Source organism: Stegostoma tigrinum, chromosome 5, assembly GCF_030684315.1.
Source record: "Stegostoma tigrinum isolate sSteTig4 chromosome 5, sSteTig4.hap1, whole genome shotgun sequence".
NCBI lineage: Eukaryota > Metazoa > Chordata > Chondrichthyes > Orectolobiformes > Stegostomatidae > Stegostoma > Stegostoma tigrinum.
Genome location: NC_081358.1, coordinates 121,488,999 through 121,509,257, shown reverse-complemented (window position 1 = coordinate 121,509,257; position 20,259 = coordinate 121,488,999). Strand labels below are relative to the sequence as shown.

General features: G+C 41.1%; 1 protein-coding gene across 2 annotated transcripts in view; it reads left to right on the top strand.

The window, feature by feature from the left end:
- Positions 1-20,259, top strand: part of LOC125451670 (intermembrane lipid transfer protein VPS13B-like) — a 907,633-nt gene that overhangs the window by 314,112 nt on the left and 573,262 nt on the right. For both annotated transcript variants that reach the window (XM_048529130.2, XM_048529131.1), the window contains exon 18: positions 10,812-10,946. In XM_048529130.2, coding sequence (XP_048385087.1) covers positions 10,812-10,946 — 135 coding nt within the window. The remainder of the gene's footprint in view (positions 1-10,811; positions 10,947-20,259) is intronic.

Genomic DNA, 20,259 nt, shown 5'->3' with positions numbered 1-20,259 from the left:
TAGGAGCAGTTACATATCTGTTTCAGCAAGGTAGACTTGAGGATGAACACTGACTCCATGGGGTTGTTCGTTGCCATTTAAAACAAACAAACTTGTATGTTTCAGTGAGCCATATAGGTGGGATATTCACACACTTCCTGACTCTTCAGCTCACCGACACAGACATAGCACGCCACTGTCGTCAGTTCCTATGCCCTAACCCTAGAAGCACCAGAGGTCCTGACCATTTAATACAGCACAGCACAGGCTCTTTGGCTGCCCTGTGTCCCAAAGTGAGACAAGCTTATTCACATTGGTGATTTTAATGCCACAGTTGGGAGGAACACAGACATCTGGAAAGGTGTGATTGACAAACACAATGGTAGGGAATGTAAACCCAGCTGGAGTACTTCTGACAAAATGATTAGAGTGTGGGCTGGTCATAATGGACATGCAGAGGAGGAGATGGCCTTGTGGTATTATAACTAGATTGTTAAACCAGAGACCCAAATAACGTTCTGGGGACCCAGGCTTGAATCTCATGCAGATGGTGGAATTTTTATTCAATAATTGTCTGGAATTAACAGTCTAATGATGACCGTGAATCCATTGTTGACTGTTGGAAAAGCCCATCTGGTTCACTCATGTCCTTTAGGGGAGGAAAATGCCATCTTTAGCTGTCTTACATGTGACTCTGGACCCACAGCAAATTGGTTGATCCTTAACTGGCAATTAGGGATAGGCAATAAATGCAGCCTAGCCAGTGATGCCCTCATCCTGTGAATGAATAAAAAAAACCCTAATTTGCCAGAGTGTCAAGTGCAGGATCTTAGTCTGATATTCTCGTTGTGACATTACCGTCTGTTTGGCTATGTTGTTTCTGTATGGGGCCGTAATCATGTTTGTATCACTTATGCCATGAGGGGAGTTAACAGCTGCTGGAATAACAGTCTTCTAGTCCAGTCTACTGTCTACATCAGCATGGTCCGCAAAGGGCAAAAACAGTGACAGAAATGCTGCTGCAGGAAATTCAGTGTTGATGGATTCATGAATGCTGCAAAGAAGACCTACTCAGTCAGTACTTCACAGGCATCATGATGATGCTCAATGCATAGGACCAACAGAATGTTTCAGGATCAGTTGCATGAGACAGGCTGCATCATCTGCATGCATGACAGAAGACTTCCAAAAGAAGTTTTCAGCTGTAGGCTCAATGTGTTTTTAATTCATTCATGTGATGTGTTTATCTCTGGGTGGACCACCACTTATTGCTTGTCTCCAATTGTCCTGGAAAAGGCAGTGGTGAGCTGACTTAAACCATCACTGAGACATGGCTTCAGGAGAGGATTGGGAGTTGAATATTGAAGGGTATGTAACATTTAGGAAGACTGGGAAGCCAGGGAAGGGTGGAAAAGTGGCTCTGTTAAACAAAGAGAATACTGGTGTGTTATACTCGACCTGGTTTTGACCAGTAAGCTGGAATTAATTACTAATCTCATAGTGAAGCCACTCCAGGGTGGCAGCAGCCATAATATGATTGAATGTTGCATGCAGTTTAAGGGAAGGAAATACATGACCAAGAGTACTATTTTGAATTTATATAAGGAGAGGTATGAAGGCGTGAAAGTGGAACTAGTGACAGTGAACTGGCAACTGAGGTTATGGGGTAGATCAATGGAGGTTCAGTTACAAAAATTTAAGGTGATAGTGCAGAATAAATACCTTCCTAGAAACAAGAATTTCAAAGGCCGGACTTACCATTGTGTTCAAATAAAACAAGTCAAAGTTGATATCAAACTGGAGTAAAACATATAATTCTGCAAAAATAGGTTGCAAATCAGAAGATTGAACAGAATATGAAAAGCAGCAAAAGTTACCTCAAAATTAATAGGAAGTGAAAAATCAGAATATGAGAGAAAATTAACTAAAACTATAAAAGCATGTAGGAAAATTTCTTCTAAGATTTTAAAAAGGCAGAGTTAACAAAGTAAGTGTTGGTTCTATATATGAGTTCAGGGAGTTAGTAATGGAGGACAAAAAGAGACAGATAAATTGAGCTGATATTTTACAAAAGTCTTCACTCAAGATGATATAAGTAATTCACAAATATTCCAGATATAGTTGTAAATCAAGAATTGAAAGGGAAGGAAGAAATCAAGAAAATTACAGTTACCAGGGGAATAATACTGAGTAATTGTTGAAACTGTGTGGTCACAAGTTGCTGGCTCCTGATGGATTTCATTCTGGGGTCTTGAAAGAAGTAGCTAATGACTTAGTTAATGTGTTGGTTTTAATTTTCCATTAGATTTGACAAAGGTTTCTTCAGTTGGGAAGAAGCTAATGTAAATCCTGTGTTCTAAAGGGCAGGTAGGCAAAAAAGCAGGAAAACACAGGCGAGTCTGTCATTAGGAAAATGACGGAAGGTACTATTAAAGACCTTATAACAGGGAACTTGGATAAGTTCATAAACAAAGTTGCTGGAAAAGCTCAGCAGGTCTGGCAGCATTTGTGGAGGAAAAGACAGAGTTAACATCGTGGGTCCGATGACCTTTCCTCAGAACACACCTGCTTTCAGACCTTCTCTGCCTTGGTTACCAAGGGGAGGGAAGATTATGGAGAACGCGCAAGAATGTGCAACAACAGCCTTCCTCAATGTCACAATTCCAACAATTTTTGTCTCATTTGCAAATGTAGTAATCAAGCTACCTGTATTTTTATCCAAATCGTGTTCATATATTAATAAAGGGTCACTGGACCTGAAATGTTAACTCTTATTTCTCCTCCACAGATGCTGCCAGACCTGCTGAGCTTTTCCAGCAGCTTTGTTTTTTTTTCTGATTTACAGCATCCTCAGTTCTTTTGTTTTTTATTTGGATAAGTTCAAGGTAATCAGGCAGATCCAACCTGGTTTTGTCAAAGGGAAATCGTGTTTCATTAATTTGTTGAAGTTCTTTGATGCTGTAACTTGTGCTGTAAATAACAGGGAGACAGTAAATGTATTATAATTAGATTTCCAGAAGGCATTTGATAAGGTGCCACATCAATTATGTGAAAGCTAAAAACTCATGGTGTGGTGGGGTAACATATAAGCACGGTTGGAAGATTGGCTGGCCATTTGGAAGCAGAGAATAGAAATGAATGGGTCTTTTTCAGGCTGGCAGGATGTCATGAGTGGTATGTGTGGGGTTGGTGCTGCGCCTGAATTCTCCACAATTTATATAAATGAGTTGGATGAAGGGACCCAAGGTATGGCAGTCAAATTTGCTGATGAGACAAAGGTAGGTATGAAAGTGAGTTTGGAAGAGGATGTAAGGAGCTGACAAAGGGAAATAAGTTAAAATAAGTTGACAGTGCATCTGGAATATAGTACAATACTTGTTACCACACTTATCGAAAGATGTTAATGTTTTGGAAGTAGTTCAGAGAAGGTTTACTAGACTAATACCTGGCTTACTTTACGAGATAAGGCTAGATAGGCTAGGTCTGTAGCGTAGAGGAGTCAAAGGTGACTAAATTGGTATATATAAGACCCTGAGGGCTGTAACCGGGTGGATGTGGCAAGAAAGTTTTCTTTCGAGGGAGAATCGAGCACTAGAGTCACAGTTTAAAAATAAAGGGTTGCCTGTTTTAAGAAAGACATGAGGATTTTCTTTGTGTCTGAAGGCTGAGTATATTTGGACTTGCTTATCTCAAAAGGCATTGGATGCAGAAACTTTAAATATTTTACGGCAGAGGTATATAGATTCTTGATTACCAAGGGGAGGAAAGATTATTGAGAACGTGCAAGAATCTGGTACAGCAATCTTCCTTAATGCTGTAACTCTAATAAACAGTAGAAGTCCCAGCACTGATCGTTGTGGAACACCAGTATATCCACTGGCCACTGGAGAAGAAGGATCTGTGAAGATGCCAACTGTTTAGAGTATTTAAACTGGGGAAGTGGACTGAGGATTGGCAAATGCCATTCAATACAGATAAGGGTGAGCTAGTGCACTTTGATAAGTCAAACCAAGGTAGGACTTATACAGTGAATGGTAAGGTCCTGAGGAGTGTTGTGGAATAGAGGGACCTAGAAGTACAAGTATGTAGTTCATTTAAAATGACATCACAGGTGGACTGGGTGGTGAAGAAGGCATTTTGCATGCTGGCCTGCATCAGTTGAGACATTGAGTATAAGATTTGAGATGTTATGGGTGTATAGGTCGTTGGTGAGGCTGCACTTATTGTGTACAGTTTTGGATACCCTGTTATAGGCATGACATAGTAAACTGGAAATTATGCCAAATAGACTTACAAGGATGTTGCCAGGATTTGTAGGCCTGAGTTATAGGGAGAAGTTGGCCAGGATAGAACTTTATTCCTTGGAATGTGGGAGAATGAACGGTGACCTAATTGAGGTGTATAAAATCATGAGGGGCAGAGATGGGATGAATGCATATAGTCTTTTTTTTCCAGGGATGGGGAATTGAAAACTGGAGGGCATTGGCTCAAGTTGAGAGGAGATAGATTTAAGAATGACCTGAAGGACAACTTGTTAACACAGATAGTGGTATTTATATGGAATAGGCTGCTGTAGAAAGTGGTTGAGGCAGGTACAATAGCAGCATTGAAAAAACATTGGGTCAGGTACATTGTTGGGAAGGGTTTGGAGGGATATGGAAAAATGCGTGCAATTGGAGCTAGCTGAGTGGCCAACATGGTCAACATGGACCAGTTTGGGCCAAAGGGCCTGTTACCATTGCTGTATTACTCTTGTGACTCTATGACAGGCATAGAAGGATTCACAGGTCAAACAGCAGAAGTAGCATGTGAAAACCCTAGCAGCCCACCCACTGCCTCAGAAAACAGCACCTGTCCCTGTGGCGGCAGTGTGGTTGCAGAAATGGACTATTTCATCACTTCAGACCCACAACACTGAAGGAGATGAAAACAATTTTTTTTAGAGCAGCAGATCCTCATAGCCTAACTGGATGCTAAAAGAAGTGGCTAGTTCAATAGTTAATGCATTTTATTTTAATTTTCTAAAATTTCCTGGACTTCAGGAACACTCTACTAATTGGCAAAAAGCATATGTAATTCCTTTATTTAAAGACAGAGAATGTCTGAAAGCAGGAAACTGCAGGCCATTTAACTTAATATAAGTCACAGGGAAGTTGTAAAAGCTATGATGAAGGATGCTATATCAGGGCATATTGAAAAATTCAAGTGAGTCAGGTAGTGTCAAAATAGCTCTGTGTATAGAAAGTCACGTTTAACCAATGTAGTGATGTTCCTTGAGGAAGAAATATGTGCTGTGGATAAAGGGGAATCACTGGATGTATCATCATAAAATTTTGAGGAATCATTTGAGTGCCACATCAAAAGTTTTGTGGAAAATTAAAAGCTCATTGTGGGCAGCACAGTGGCTCAGTGGTGAGCACTGCTACCTCACAGTGCCAGGTTCTGGGTTTGATTCCACCCTCAGGTCATTGTCTGTGTGTAGTTTGCACATTCTCCCTGTGTTTGCGTGGGTTTTCTCTGGGTGCTTTGGTTTCCTCCCACAGCCCAAAGATGTGCAGACTAGGTGGATTGCCCATGGTGTTCGGGGATGTATTGACATGTATTGACACATTGACATGGTCAGAATATTGGCCAGCTAAGAAGAAACAGAGAGTAGATTTAGATGAGATAACATGGTGTGAAGCTGGATGAACAAGGCAGGCCAAGCAGCATCAGAGGAGCAGGAAAGCTTGATGTTTCGGGTCGGGACCCTTCTTCAGAAAAAATTAGATTGAGATGGATCACTTTCTGGTTGTAACAATGGTGTTGCAGTCTCAACTTTTTCCAATGTGCATAGTTTACTTTGAAGAAGAGGCCTTTCCCAAATTTTGATTAACAAACATAGGTAGCAACATAAGACGTGAATAGGACATAAAGATGCAACAAAGAAACATGGATTAGCTAAGTGAGTGACCATAGATCTGGCAAATGAAGCTTGATGTGGGAAAATGTGAAATTGTTCATTTTGGTAGGAAAAATAAAAAGGCATATCTAAGTAGTGAGATTACAATGTTCTGCAATGCAAAAGGGTCTGGGTGTAATACATGAAGCGTGAAAGGCTATTAATCAGGTGCAGCAAGTAATTCGGCAAGCTAGTAGCATGTTATCATTTATTGCAAGAGGAATTGAATGCAAATGTGGAGAGGTTATGATTCAGCTATGTAGGGCTTTGGTGAGGCTGCATATAGAACACTGTTCACAATATTGCTCTTGTTATTTAGGGAAACAAGTAAATGTGCTGGAGGCAGTTCAGGGGAGGCCTGCTAAGCACACAACTAGAATGAGGAAAGGTTGAACAGGTTCGGTTTGTATATCCAAGAGTTTTGAAGAGTAAGATGCAACTTGACTGAATCATGGGTTTACAGGAGTTTTCGCAGAGTAGGTGTGGAAAAGATTGGAGATAACTTTTGACCACTTTACTTAGCAAAAATCTATCAGGATAGACAAGAGTGTAAATTACAGATTGGACATGATATTTTTGAATGAGGAGAAAAGGCTTGATGGACCGCGGCCTATTTCAGTTCCTTATTGATTCCATATGTCACCCTTTTATCCTGTACCTTGTCCTGATCTCACTCCTTTTGTGCTTGCTGCATTGCATTTGTTCTTTCTGTCCCCAACAACTTTTTCTTGCATTTTAATAGCTTTTCTTAACCCCTCTCTAACCTTGTGCAGCACTATCCTGCAAATTTACAGCCAACCAGCTTTTGCTCATATGAATCCATTAGTCTTTCTTCAATTTTCGGCTGAACCTTCAGTTTCTTGGGACATACTGTGGAATTTCCCTCCAAATACCTTCTGCCTCTCCATCTTTCTCTTGTTCTTTTAAGATTTTCCTTGAAATCTTCCTCATTGAGTAAACTCATTCAAAACTGCTAGTCTGTCTTCCTCTTGCTTTGAATGCATTTCTGTCTGATGACAGTTCTTTAAAGAGCGTTTAGAAAATTTTTACCTTAAAAACTCTGTGAAGTTCAAATTATTGTGCTGATCATAATTGTTATTGTGCTGGAATATTCTTACATATTTTTTATTCTTCCATTGTGAGACATCATAATGTTTTGTCTGATGGTATATGGAATACACCATTTTGCAAAAATGTAAATGGGGCCGTGTAAACTCTCAGGAACATTGAACCACTTGTGTAAGCTGTGTCATATTGAGGCAGGCAGATATTTAAAAACAGCTTCAGCTATTTCTAAATGGTGGACTTCAGGTCATTCATCATCAATAGTTGAAGTGAATTCATATAAAAAGAAAATAGAAAGGTGGAATGTTAGCAGTATATTTTTTCTTGCTCACATATGTTTTACAGAGTTCTTGAAATAGAAATCAAACTAAAGGTGAGATCATCACTTTCTGCAGCATTTTTTTCCATTTATCTTGCCACATCAGGCAGACATTACAGTTAGAAGCAGTATATTTAGAAGCTTACTGCCTAGAATGAAAGCAATACTGATAAAGTCACACTTTTCATGGAGAACATATTCTGTGCCATGTATAACATGATGTATTTCATACAAGTGAGATAGACTGTAGATTTTACCAGTTCTTACACATTTAAATATGCTATTATATTGTTTTGAGCAGGGATATTTTAAATGTTTTTAGTATTAATACACTATCTTGTAAATAATATTAACCTATGATTTCTTTCAACAATGTGTCTTGCACTCTAAACCGCTCGAGTTTTCATTGTGGATATTTCTGTACCTGTTTATAATGACAACAGTATAGTACAAGAGATAATGGGAACTGCAGATGCTGGAGAATCCGAGATAACAAAGTGTGGGGCTGGATGAACACAGCAGGCCAAGCAGCATCTTAGGAGCTTTTGTGCTCCTAAGATGCTGCTTGGGCTGCTGTGTTCATCCAGCCCCACACTTTGTTATCTTAGTTCAGTACAATATGCTTTCATAATTATTGAGGAAAAAATTAATGTGCAAGCTACTGATTGCGTACAGGGCCCCACTGATAAATTGGTATCCTTATCTATGCCTTTTTATACTTGAAAGATAGGTGCCACATATTATGCATGTGTCTGAAAATGGTAATGAGTGCAGTAAGCACTGCCTCCCGTGAGGGTGTCTAGAGAAGTGGATCAGAATAAAGAAAGAGCTTGTAAGAGACAGACCTGGGGCTAATGAGCTTTTAACATTCTCTGTAAAATATTTGTCATAATTTTGAAATAGCTGCAGTGATACACTAAATTTTAATGTTGTTTGCTCAGCAAGATTCTTGCAGTTCGACCATTTAAGTAGATCCATAGTAAATTATTTTGGGTTTGAAGGAACCCGCAATGCGGTAAACTCCTTATGAGGTGAAGTAACGTTTTCCTTACCAGTTGTTATATCTGCACATTTTGTTTCAAAACGAGAGCAAGGCTAAATCTCTTGCCTTTATGTAATAAGTTGCTAGATAAGGCAAAGGGTAAATTAATAGAGTAAATTGTTAACAAAGTAACCACCTGAATAAGTATATTAAGTGGTTTATTAACTGGGTAAGCCTGTTGAGTTTAGGAGAAAGTTCACAGTAACCGTAAAACAGAATCTGCAACTGAAAATCTCTTGGGTCTGCAACAATGTGGACCTTAGACTGCGCTTCGCAGAAGGTTATAAATAAGCACAAATCTGAATTGGCAACAATTTCACAAAGGTTGACTGTTGACCACCAAAAAAATTATAAAATTGATTTTAATACTTCTTTATTTTGGTTTGCCAGTTTTTCTTGACCCTTTTGCATTTTTAGGAAAGTGGTTTCCATTGTTTTGGACAATATTATTGGAGCGAGTGTCTCTGGAAAATTGAATTCACTAATAGTGAAATCAGTAGAATTAGAGTGATGAATTGGTGCAAATGCGAGGTGATGCATTTTGGAAGATCAAATTCAAGAGCGAACTGTACAGTAAATGGAAAAGTCCTAGGGAAAATTGATGAACAGAGAGATCTGGGTGTTCAGGTCCATTGTTCCCTGAAGGTGACAACACAGGTCAATAGGGTGGTCAGGAAGGCATATGGCATGCTTTCCTTCATTGGATGGGTCATTGAGTACAAGAGTTGGCAGGTCATGTTGCAGTTGTGTAGGACTTTGGGTCGGCCACATTTGGAGTACTGTACAGTTCTGGTCACCACATTACCAAAAGGATGTGGATGCTTTGGAGACGGTGCAGAGGAGGTTCACCAGGATGTTGCCTGATATGGAGGGTGCTAGCTATGAAGAGAGGTTGAGTAGATTAGGATTATTTTCATTAGAAAGACGGAGATTGAGGGGGATGCTGATTGAGGTCTACAAAATCATGAGGGGTATAGACAGGGTGGATAGCAAGAAGCTTTTTCCCAGAGTGGGGGACTCAAGTACTAGGGGTCATGATTTCAAGGTGAGAGGAGGAAAGTTTTTAAGGGAGATATGCGTGGAAAGTTCTTTACACAGAGGGTGGTGGGTGCCTGGGACGCGTTGCCAGCAGAGGTGGTAGTTGCAGACACGTTAGTGTTTTTTAAGATATATTTGAACAGGTACATGGATGGGCAGGGAGCAAATGGACACAGACCCCTAGAAAATAGATGACAGGTTAGACAGAGGATCTCGATCGGCACAGGCTTGGAGGGCCGAAGGGCCTGTTCCTGTGCTGTAATTTTCTTTGTTCTTTGTTTGATCAAAAATCTCTAGTATAAATTCATCAGAAGGTATTTTAATGTGGACCTTCACCTCTAAGCCAAATAACATTGTTCAGGGTTATATATTACAGACCCATGCAAAGTATTGTTTGTGTCTTTCAAGCTCTTAGTGAATATCCATGCATCCACATACCCCATCAATATTGGTGGGATTTGAGCTGGCTATAGGCAAGTGGGACGAGTTTAGTTTAGAATTACGGCCAGTGTGGACTGGTTTTACTGAAGGGTCTGTTTCAGTGCTGTATGACTCCATGACTCTATCCGTTGAAATATGCAGTGGTAACTCAATGCAGACAGTATATTGGTGTGAGTTGTTACAATTTAGTAAAGACTGTAAACATAAATGAGTTTTGCAGCAGAATCACCTGTTTGGGAATTAATGGTATGCTTTTTTTTTGACAGTTAAGGTGCATCTATTTCTAGCCAGGCAGAACCCCGATTATATTGCTTGGCTCCTCACCAGCTGATGTCGTCTTGATGTAAAACTCTGTGCAGGCCTAGACGCACACATGCACAATTACTCTTCCAACAATTAGAAGCAGAAATTTTTAGAAGGTATACGATGTTATTCCAAGGAGTGTAGTGGACAACCTGAGCACTTTGTAAACCAGATGTGACTACTACGTTGGATTTATACAACACGTTATGCAAAAATTAAATAGTGTGAGATTGCACCATCCCAAGGTTGTCCTGTACTCCAGAGTTACACTTGAAAGTTACAGAGTGAAGCAATAGACAATAGATGATTGACAGGATAATAGAGGTGATTGCATTTGAATTTTATGCTGGATTTTACTGCCCATGCAATTTCGGATTAAATTGTTGTCATTATCTTTACCCATTGTTTGTGATTTGCCTCTTTGTTCATTTGAGGATCCATAACCCAGTGTTAAACTTTGGAAGATGTAAATTGTTGCTTAATACCTTTTCATCAGTAGATTGCATTTCAGCAATTTTTTTCTCTATTTATTTGCTTTTTGTGTAGCTCTGCATAGAGCTTCCACATCTCTGTATCAGGTTCTTGCATTAAATATCTTAAGCGTTGAGAAATAACTCCTCTGTTTAAAAGTTCTGATTATTTAAATACTACAGACTACTTTATTTGCAATTTTCTTTTATTAGGTGTGAAATCCCAGAATCCACTGCCAACTCTGGAGGGTTCTATCCAAAATGTTGAGTTGAAGTACTGTAGCACATCATTGGTAAAATGTGTTTCGGGGACCATGGGATCAATAAAAGCTTGTGCCAAAGCCCCAGGTATGTGCAGCTGGAACATGTAAAAGTTTATTGCCTGTACAGGAGAACTGGCTTAAAAAGTCACCGAAATTAGAATTTACTTTGTCTGTCATGAATCAGCTTTTCTCCCCCCAAAGATTTGTTATTTTGTCAGTGGAAGATCATAATGTGTTAACAATTCTGTCTATAATATACAATGATCAGGCAGTGAAAATACGAATGTGTTTCATTGTCTGGGCCAAGATGTTTTGGATGTTTATTTGTATTCCCGACAGTTACTCTTAAGAATTGTGGCACAAACTTTTAAGCACTGGAATCTGTGTAAGGCTGATTTAAGGTAAGAATTTGTGGTATGCCCCACATTGTTTAAAGTGAGAACATTCGGTTACGTGCTTGCAATAGAAAACAGGTTGTTCACAATAGCACCAGTCAACATTCATTCAGAATTCTGTACTCAATGATCTAAATTACCTTGGCATATATTATCATGAGTCTGTGAAACATTCTTACATGCAAACACAATTTGGAGAAAATCAGATTCAACCCCTCCATACATATACACACACTGCATTTTAGTAACAAGCGCAGAGAATGCTGGAGAAACTCAGCAGATCTGGCAGCATCTGGGGAGAGAGGAAACTGACCTAACTCTGTTTTTCTCCTTCTGCCAGACCTGCAAAGTTTCTTCAGCATTTTCTGTTTGTTTCAGCTTTCCGGCATCAGCAGTATTTTGCTTTTATTTGAAAACTTTTATAATCGAGGTCAAACCATGATCTGGAAAAAATTGATGTACTTTAAGTGTCAGTAAACTAGTTTCCTTAGTAGCAAATTCAAATTCCAGACATGGTGATCATCAGAAATGAATGCTCAGCTGACAGTAATACTTGCTTTTAAAAGTCATTATTTACCATTCAGATTAATTGTAATAAAATGACTGTAGTCTTCATTTTTGTTTTACTCACCTCAGCTTCCTAAAGGGAAATTTTAACAGATGAATTACAAATAAAATGAGAAAAAAATGACAAACTGTCCTAATGCAATGTGTAGCTGCTCATATTCACTTTTCCCCTGAATGGATGGATGCTGAGTGCAGTGTTGAAAAACCAGTGCAGTAGTGGTGGCAACCCAATTAAGGTTGCTGAGGAAGCAATCAAATATAACTTTTCTAGCAGACAATGGAATTTTATAGATGCATGGAACCCAGGCTATGCCTGTAGCTTGTCAGCTCACAGGAGGCATGTACAGTGTGAGTGGTTAGAGTGCTATGAAAGAAAAGTGTTTGTTAAAGATGAAAGTTATAGATAAATTAACGGTACTGAAGTAGGACATCAATTCATCAGACCCATGCCAGCTCCCCATGGGGCTGTTGAATCAGTCCCAGTGTCCAGTTTGGGACCGTAACCCGCAGATCTATTTCTTTCAACCATATACCAAATTTCCTTTTGAAATCATTGGTTGTTTCTGCATTTTACTATCCTGTGGACAGAGACTACCAGGTCGTTACACCCACTTGTTTTAAAAAAAAGTTCTTTCTCTCATCCTCGTCTGGCTTTTGCCCCAAATCCGAAATCGGTATCTCCTAGTTCTTGCAGCATGAGCCAATTTAGATTAGAGTTGATTGGGTTGTCACACGTACTTGACTACAAGAGTACTGGAGTATAGTGAAAGGTGTACAGAGTTACAAACCTCCCGCGCCATCTTAGAATACAATAGTTAAAATTAAAAACAAAACCCAAAATTAAAGAGACAGAAACAAAAGGAAAAGAAAATATCCAGATCATCCTTGCCGCTGCCACCATGAGTCTTGAGCCTGGCTCACCACCACTGCCTGCATTGGACCCAACAATGCCACTGTTGCAACTGCTGCTTCACCAGCACAATGTCACTGCTTCAAGTTCTGTGCCTCACCACCTCCTGTGCCAACCTAATCTTATAAGTAAAGCCGCACTCACTCCCAGTGCCAGTAACGGAGCTTACAGAATGGCAGCTAACTGTCAATCACCTGAAGCCTGAATAAGGCTTTAGTAGTTACTGTTGCTATTGAATTTTAACTAGTATGAGTCATCCAGACTAATTTAAGAAAGGGACTGTTGAAAGCACACTGTCTTCACACACGAACAGTTGGCAGCAAGCATATCCTGATTGAGGCACAATCAGAGTATATGTGGATATCTGGGAAGTTGAGTGCAGAGTGCTTTTTTTTGGTTTATAGTTTCTAAGAAATATTTTCTAAGGTAACGAGGACTACAGAATAAGAGCACAAGAATGACTGATATTATTTGGTATTAACATCTTCCAAAAGGTTCAATTTAAAGGCATAAGACATGGTTGCTGCAGCAATTGGGCTTCATTCTCCAGAGAAAATTTAGCAAGGCAAATTCACCCAAAAATTTAAATAATGGGATTGAAACCTTCAAATTGTTTTACCTGTTAAGGATTCTCTGAAAGAGTTTAAACGATCTGCACTCTGTTCATGTGGGAAATCTGGCTCCCCAATTTTGTATTGTATTTGCAATTCTTTTGCGTGAAAGCACGAGAATGGCTAGTTTCATAATCAGAAGAGGTTTGATTGTCTAACTGAGAATCTGTTTTAAATTATTGAAATTAGGTGGAGGTTTAACCCGATCCTGCCTTTCAATTTTGTTTCTCTGTTAAGATTGGCTCTTCTAACAGAAAGTAATTTGATTCTTTATTGTATTGGCCACCGTGGGCATGATCTTTTCCAAGCGACAGTTATGCTGCACATGGCAGATGTAGAAAAACAACTTTGCATTACCTTTCATTTAATGAGCAGCTTGCATGACATTACACATCTCAAAGTGCTCTACAATCAATCCTTCCTTTTGAAGTCGACTCAATGCAGATAATTTGCATACAGCAAGGATCCCACAGGCACCCATAGAATCCCTATAGTGTGGAAACAGGTCATTTGGCCCAGTAAGTCCTGACTGACCCTCCAAACAGCATTCCACCCAGACCCACCCCCTTACTCTGCCCTTGATTTCCCATGGCTAACCCACCTAGCCTCCACATCCCTGAACACTATGAGGAATTTAGCATTGCCATTCCACCTCACCTATGTAATAATTAGTTTCCACAGAATAAAAACATAAGGGTAGGAATTGTTCATTTAGGCCCTCAAGCCACTCTACCATTCAGTGAGATCATGATTGATCTGTGAATTAGCCTGTAATATGAGTGATTTTTTTTTTTAGATAAATCTTAGCCAGGACCCAGACAAACTCGCCTATTGACATGAATGCTTTGATTAACATTTCATCCAAAAGATAGTGCTGCCCAGTGCGGCATTACTTTCATAGTGCAGAATGACGTGCTAGTCTGACTATTGCTGAGTTTTTCTAGGGTGGGCCTTCAATTCATAACCTTGTGACTCCGAGGTGAGAATGGAAACACGAAGCCAAGTTTGAAGCTTGATATGTATGACTTATAAACATTTCCCAATCTGTTTTTATTTTGGCAAGCTACTCTGTTTCACATTTGACATTGTTGTCTTTTTTATCTTTTTTCCCTCCAAGTTTCTGCTCTCAGCTGGTTTCAAGCTAAATTATTCTTTTGAGCCAAGCATTATACAAAGAAGAGTCAACTTCTCTTTCATTATTTGCATTGTCATCTTTCTTTCATATTCCTGAACAAAATAAGTTTCCAAATTAATTAGTCTTCTAAAAATCCTACATACATTTACCGTATTAACGAAAAGTTCCAGTCTGAGAGTTTTAAAAAAAATTTGCTGTGTGACTGTTAAGGGAAGAGCCTTCAAAAAAGTTGAATCCGTTATCTGACCCAACCATGATATTTTGTATTGCCAAGAATGAGTGTTTCATTGTCATCTCAATTAATACTGATAATCAATAATGATGTCATTCATCTTCACAATGCTCTCAGACACTCTTGCCAGCATGCAAGTTTGAACCGTGGCAGCCAACTTCCCTGGACTGACCTATCCCCTCCCTACCTCCCCACCTACACCCTCTCCACCTATCTTCTTTACTCTCCATCTTCGGTCCGCCTCCCCCTCTCTCCCTATTTATTCCAGTTCCCTCCCCCCATCCCCCTCTCTGATGAAGGGTCTAGGCCCGAAACGTCAGCTTTTGTGCTCCTGAGATGCTGCTTGGCCTGCTGTGTTCATCCAGCCTCACATTTTATTATCTTGGAATCTCCAGCATCTGCAGTTCCCATTATCTATGATTGAGATATTTCTGGTGAGGGTGTAGCACCTTGGGGCACTTTCCTATGTTGAGTACTCTACTTGGGTACAAGATGTGTGTGGAATAAACTGCTCCTTGTCCCACAAGCAAAATTCTTTATTGTTTGAGGGCTCCTTTTGCGTGCTTTGCTTCCAGTGCTGTTTTGGTCCTGCTGAAGTAACTCAATGGAGGCCAGTATCCCATTATGATGTCATCGTTTATTTACACGTGGGGTTCTTTGACACTGATCCAGTTTCCTCAGATGCAGCTTTCAGAGTGAATAGAATTTCTGACACTCCTGTTTATGTCTTTAAGCCAGGGGTCCCTGATTGGACCAGCTTTATAGTCCCAATTGGTGAACGCATAGTCCATGATGTCCACCTGGCTGACCTTGTCACAATCGCTACTTCCCTCCCACTCTGAGTCTGAATTCATGGGCCGATTCTTTTTGGTGTAGTGCCTCCTGGGATGTTTTAGCACAGGGCCAGGTTCCTCCAACTCTGTCTCTGACACAGGCAATGTGTAATGCACAGTAGCTTGCCTCTTGTGCCCATGAGCTCAGAAGAAATGTATTGTCCTCTTCAGGCAGCAAAGATGTTGAGGTGGTGACATCCGCCATGTACATCGGATTTTCAGGTCTCTTCAATGATTGATGGAGACGGTGAACTCATGGTTCGGAACAGTTAGAAAGGCAGCCAAGGAATGGGCACGTTTTGCTCCCAAACTGCTTGCAAGTTTGCAACTTTCATATAGTCCACATGCTTGCTCAGGACTGTCACATCTACTTAAACTTTATATGTCACTGGATCTGACCTCGTGTCGACCATGCCTCTTAACCTATGCAGGGTCGTTCCTGTGGTTCCTGCACCAAACTTTGTCTCCTGAAGTAAACTGTCTCTCTCACTTAAAGGAGTATGTGGCTGGCATTGTTGTTCCTAATGCTGTTTCACCCTCCCCCCAGGCCCAGGAAGTTCAGATTTAACTTAGTGCAGAGTCTTTTCCCCATTAGAATTTCTGCTGGAACTATCCCTGTAGTTATGTGAGGGATGGTCCTGTATCAAATAGGAGCTGGGATAGTTTGTTATCTCGTGAAGCTATAGATTGTTTCTTTAATCCTGCCTTCAAAGTTTGGACTGTTCTTTCTGTCAGACCAATGGATAAAGGATGATGTGGAGCTGTCCTGAGAAGAAAAATACCACTCAACTTCCTTAGTGTAGGGATAGGTGTATATCACTGGGCAAGAGTTATAGCTGGGGGAAAGGCAATTACAATGAGATTAGGCAAGATTTAGGGAGCATAGGATGGGGAAGGACACTGCAGGGGATGGGCACATTAGAAATGTGGAGCTTATTCGAGGAAAAGCTCCTGTGTGTCCTAGATAAGTATGGACCTGTCAGGCAGGGAGGAAGCGGTAGAGCGCGGGAGCCGTGGTTTACGATGGAAGTGGAATCTCTGGTCAAGAGGAAGAAGAAGGCTTATGTTAAGATGAGATGTGAAGGCTCAGTTAGGGCGCTTGAGGGCTACGAGGTAGCCAGGAAAGACCTAAAGAGAGAGCTCAGAAGAGGCAGGAGGAGACATGAGAAGTTGTTGGCGGATAGGATCAGGCTAAACCCTAAGGATTTCTATAGGTATTTAAGGAATAAAAGAATGATGAAAGTAAGATTAGGCCCAATCAAGGATAGTAGTGGGAAGTTGTGTGTGGTGTCAGAGGAGATAGGGGAAGCACTAAATGAGTATTTTTCGACAGTATTCACTCTAGAAAATGACAATGTTGTCGAGGAGAATACTGAGATACAGGCTACTAAACTACGTGGGATTGAGGTTCACAAGGAAGAGGTATTAGAAATCCTACAGATTGTGAAGATAGATAAGTCCCCTGGGCTGGATGGGATTTATCCTCGGATCCTCTGGGAAGCCAGGGAGGAGATTACCGAGCCTTTGGCATTGATCTTTAACTCGTCATTGTCTACAGGAATAGTGCCAGATGACTGGAGGATAGCAAATGTGGTTCCCCTGTTCAAGAAGGGGAGTAGAGACAACCCTGGTATTTATAGACCAGTGAGCCTTACCTCAGTTGTTGGTAAAGTGTTGGAAAAGGTTATAAGAGGTAGGATTTATAATCATCTAGAAAAGAATAATTTGATTAGGGATAGTCAGCACAGTTTTGTGAAGGGAAGGTCGTGCCTCTCAAACCTTATTGAGTTCTTTGAGAAGGTGACCAAACAGGTAGATGAGAGTAGACCGGTTGACGTGGTGTATATGGATTTCAGAAAGGCGTTCGATAAGGTTCCCCACAGTAGGCTATTGTACAAAATGTGGAGGAATGGAATTGTGGGAGATATAGCAGTTTGGATCGGAAATTGGCTTGCTGAAAGAAGACAGAGGGTGGTAGTTGATGGGAAATGTTCATCCTGGAGTCCAGTTACTAGTGGTGTACCACAAGGGTCGGTGTTGGGTCCACTGCTGTTTGTCATTTTTATAAATGACCTGGATGAGGGCGTAGAAGAATGGGTTAGTAAATTTGCAGACGACTCTAAGGTTGGTGGAGTTGTGGATAGTGACGAAGGATGCTGTAGGTTGCAGAGAGACATAGATAAGCTGCAGAGCTGGGCTGAGAGGTGGCAAATGGAGTTTAATGCAGACAAGTGTGAGGTGATGCACTTTGGTAGGAGTAACTGGAATGCAAAGTACTGGGCTAATGGTAAGGTTCTTGGTAGTGTAGATGAGCAGAGAGATCTCGGTGTCCATGTACACAGATCCTTGAAAGTTGCCACCCAGGTTGACAGGGCTGTTAAGAAGGCATACAGTGTTTTAGCTTTTATTAATAGAGAGATCGAGTTCCGGAACCAAGAGGTTATGGTGAAGCTGTACAAAACTCTGGTGCTGCCGCACTTGGAGTATTGCGTACAGTTCTGGTCACTGCATTATAAGAAGGATGTGGAAGCTTTGGAAAGGGTGTAGAGGAGATTTACTAGGATGTTTGCTGGTATGGAGGGAAGGTCTTATGAGGAAATGCTGAGGGACTTGAGGCTGTGTTCATTAGAGAGAAGAAGGTTGAGAGGTGACTTAATTGAGACATAGAAGATAATCAGAGGGTTAGATAGGGTGGATAGGGAGAGTCTTTTTCCTAGGATGGTGACGGCGAGCACGAGGGGGCATAGCTTTAAATTGAGGTGTGAAAGATATAGGACAGATGTCAGAGGTAGTTTCTTTACTCAGAGAGTAGTAAGGGAATGGAACGCTTTGCCTGCAACAGTAGTAGATTCGCCAACTTTAGGTACATATAAATCATCATTGGACAGGCATATGGACGTACATGGAATAGTGTAGGTTAGGTGGGCTTCAGATTGGTGTGACAGGTCGGCACAACATTGAGGGCCGAAGGGCCTGTACTGTGCTGTAATGTTCTATGTTCTATGTTCTATGCTCGGCAATGGCCTGTTATTTGTGACCAAAGCTCCCAGGGATCCATGCATTGTAAAAGCTGCATGCAGTTTTTCTGTTGTCATCCCCATGTTTGATGAATGAACTCTTTGTGCATCCAACCACTTTGAGTGGATATCCACAGTGACTAAGAATGTTGAGCCCCTGAAAGGACCTGCGTAGACAACATGTAATTGAGTCCAGGGTTTATCCGGCCATTCCCACAAATGTAAGGGAGCTGCTGGCAGTAATTTTTGTCCTTGTAGTAACTCTGAGCACTACCCCACCATTGTAGCTACGTCTGCATTCAACCTTGTCCACCAGAAATAACTGCAATGTTTTCATCCTTGGGTGATCCTGGTGGAGTTCAGCCAATATCTGGCAGTACCCTTTGCTCAGGACAATCTGCCTCGCTACTCATAATAATATGCCATCCTCTACTGTGATCTGGCCTCTCTGGGACCAAAAAGGTTTAAGTTCTGGTTGTGATGGCTCTTTGGTTTCTCCTCATCACCATCAGCTGTTTGAGTTTTGCCAGGACTGGATCTTTCTGATATTGTCCGCTGTGACCTACAGTATGTCCAGAAAATTTCGAACTACTGTGGACTCTTTCAGTGCTGCGACGACCGGTCGTGTATCTGCCAGTGAAAAGCGGCTCAATGCACCTGCATTTGTGACTTGGCCTCCCGGATAGTGTTCCAGCTTGTAATTAAATGCAGAGATAGTAGGAACTGCAGATGCTGGAGAATTTGAGACAACTAGGTGTAGAGCTGGATGAACACAGCAGATCAAGTCGCATCAGAGGAGCAGGAATGCTGACGTTTTGAGCCTAGACCCTTCTTCAGAAATGGGGGAGGTGGGAGAAGGGTGTCTGAAATAAATAGGGAGAGAGGGGGAGGTGGATAGAAGATCGATGGAGGAGAAGATAGGTGGAGAGTAGGCAGACAGGTCAAAGAGGCGAGGATGGACTGACCTCCCAAACTCCCCACCTACACTCACCTTTACTGGCTCCATCCCTGCCACTTTGACCTGTCTGTCTCCTCTCCACCTATCTTCTCCTCTATCCATCTTCTATCCACCTCCCTCTGTCTCCCTATTTATTTCAGAACCCCCTCCCCCTCCCCCATTTCTGATGAAAGGTCTAGGCCCGAAACGTCAGCCTTTCTGCTCCTCTGATGCTGCGTGGCCTGCTGCGTTAATTCAGCTCTACACCTTGTTATCTCTATAAATATATGCGCTTAGTCTTAGAGCCCACAATTTGTCCGACCCAATGGATGGCATTGCATTGTCCTCTTTAAGAAAATCTGGCAGTGGTTTTTGATCCATTATTATTACAAATTTACATCCGTAAAGGTATCGGTGGAACTTTCTGATCCGAAATATGACCGCCAAACCTTCCTTCTCTATCTGGGCATATTTACGCTTTGCATTTGCCAAAGTTTTGGATGGATATTCCATTGGACGTTCCTCTCCATTGGGCCAGCTATGACAACATACTACCCTGATGCCGTATGAGGAGGCTCACTTGAAACCATGAGTCAATAAATGTGGAATCCTGTGCTACTCGTATGCTCCACTGCTGCTTTTCCCATGATAAAGCCAGTTAAAGTGCCTGTTGAGCTTCAACCAGGAGGCGCTTTTGCACGGTTACAACACTAATCCTACAAACCAACTGGTCTGTCCACATCTCGTTAAGATTTAAACCA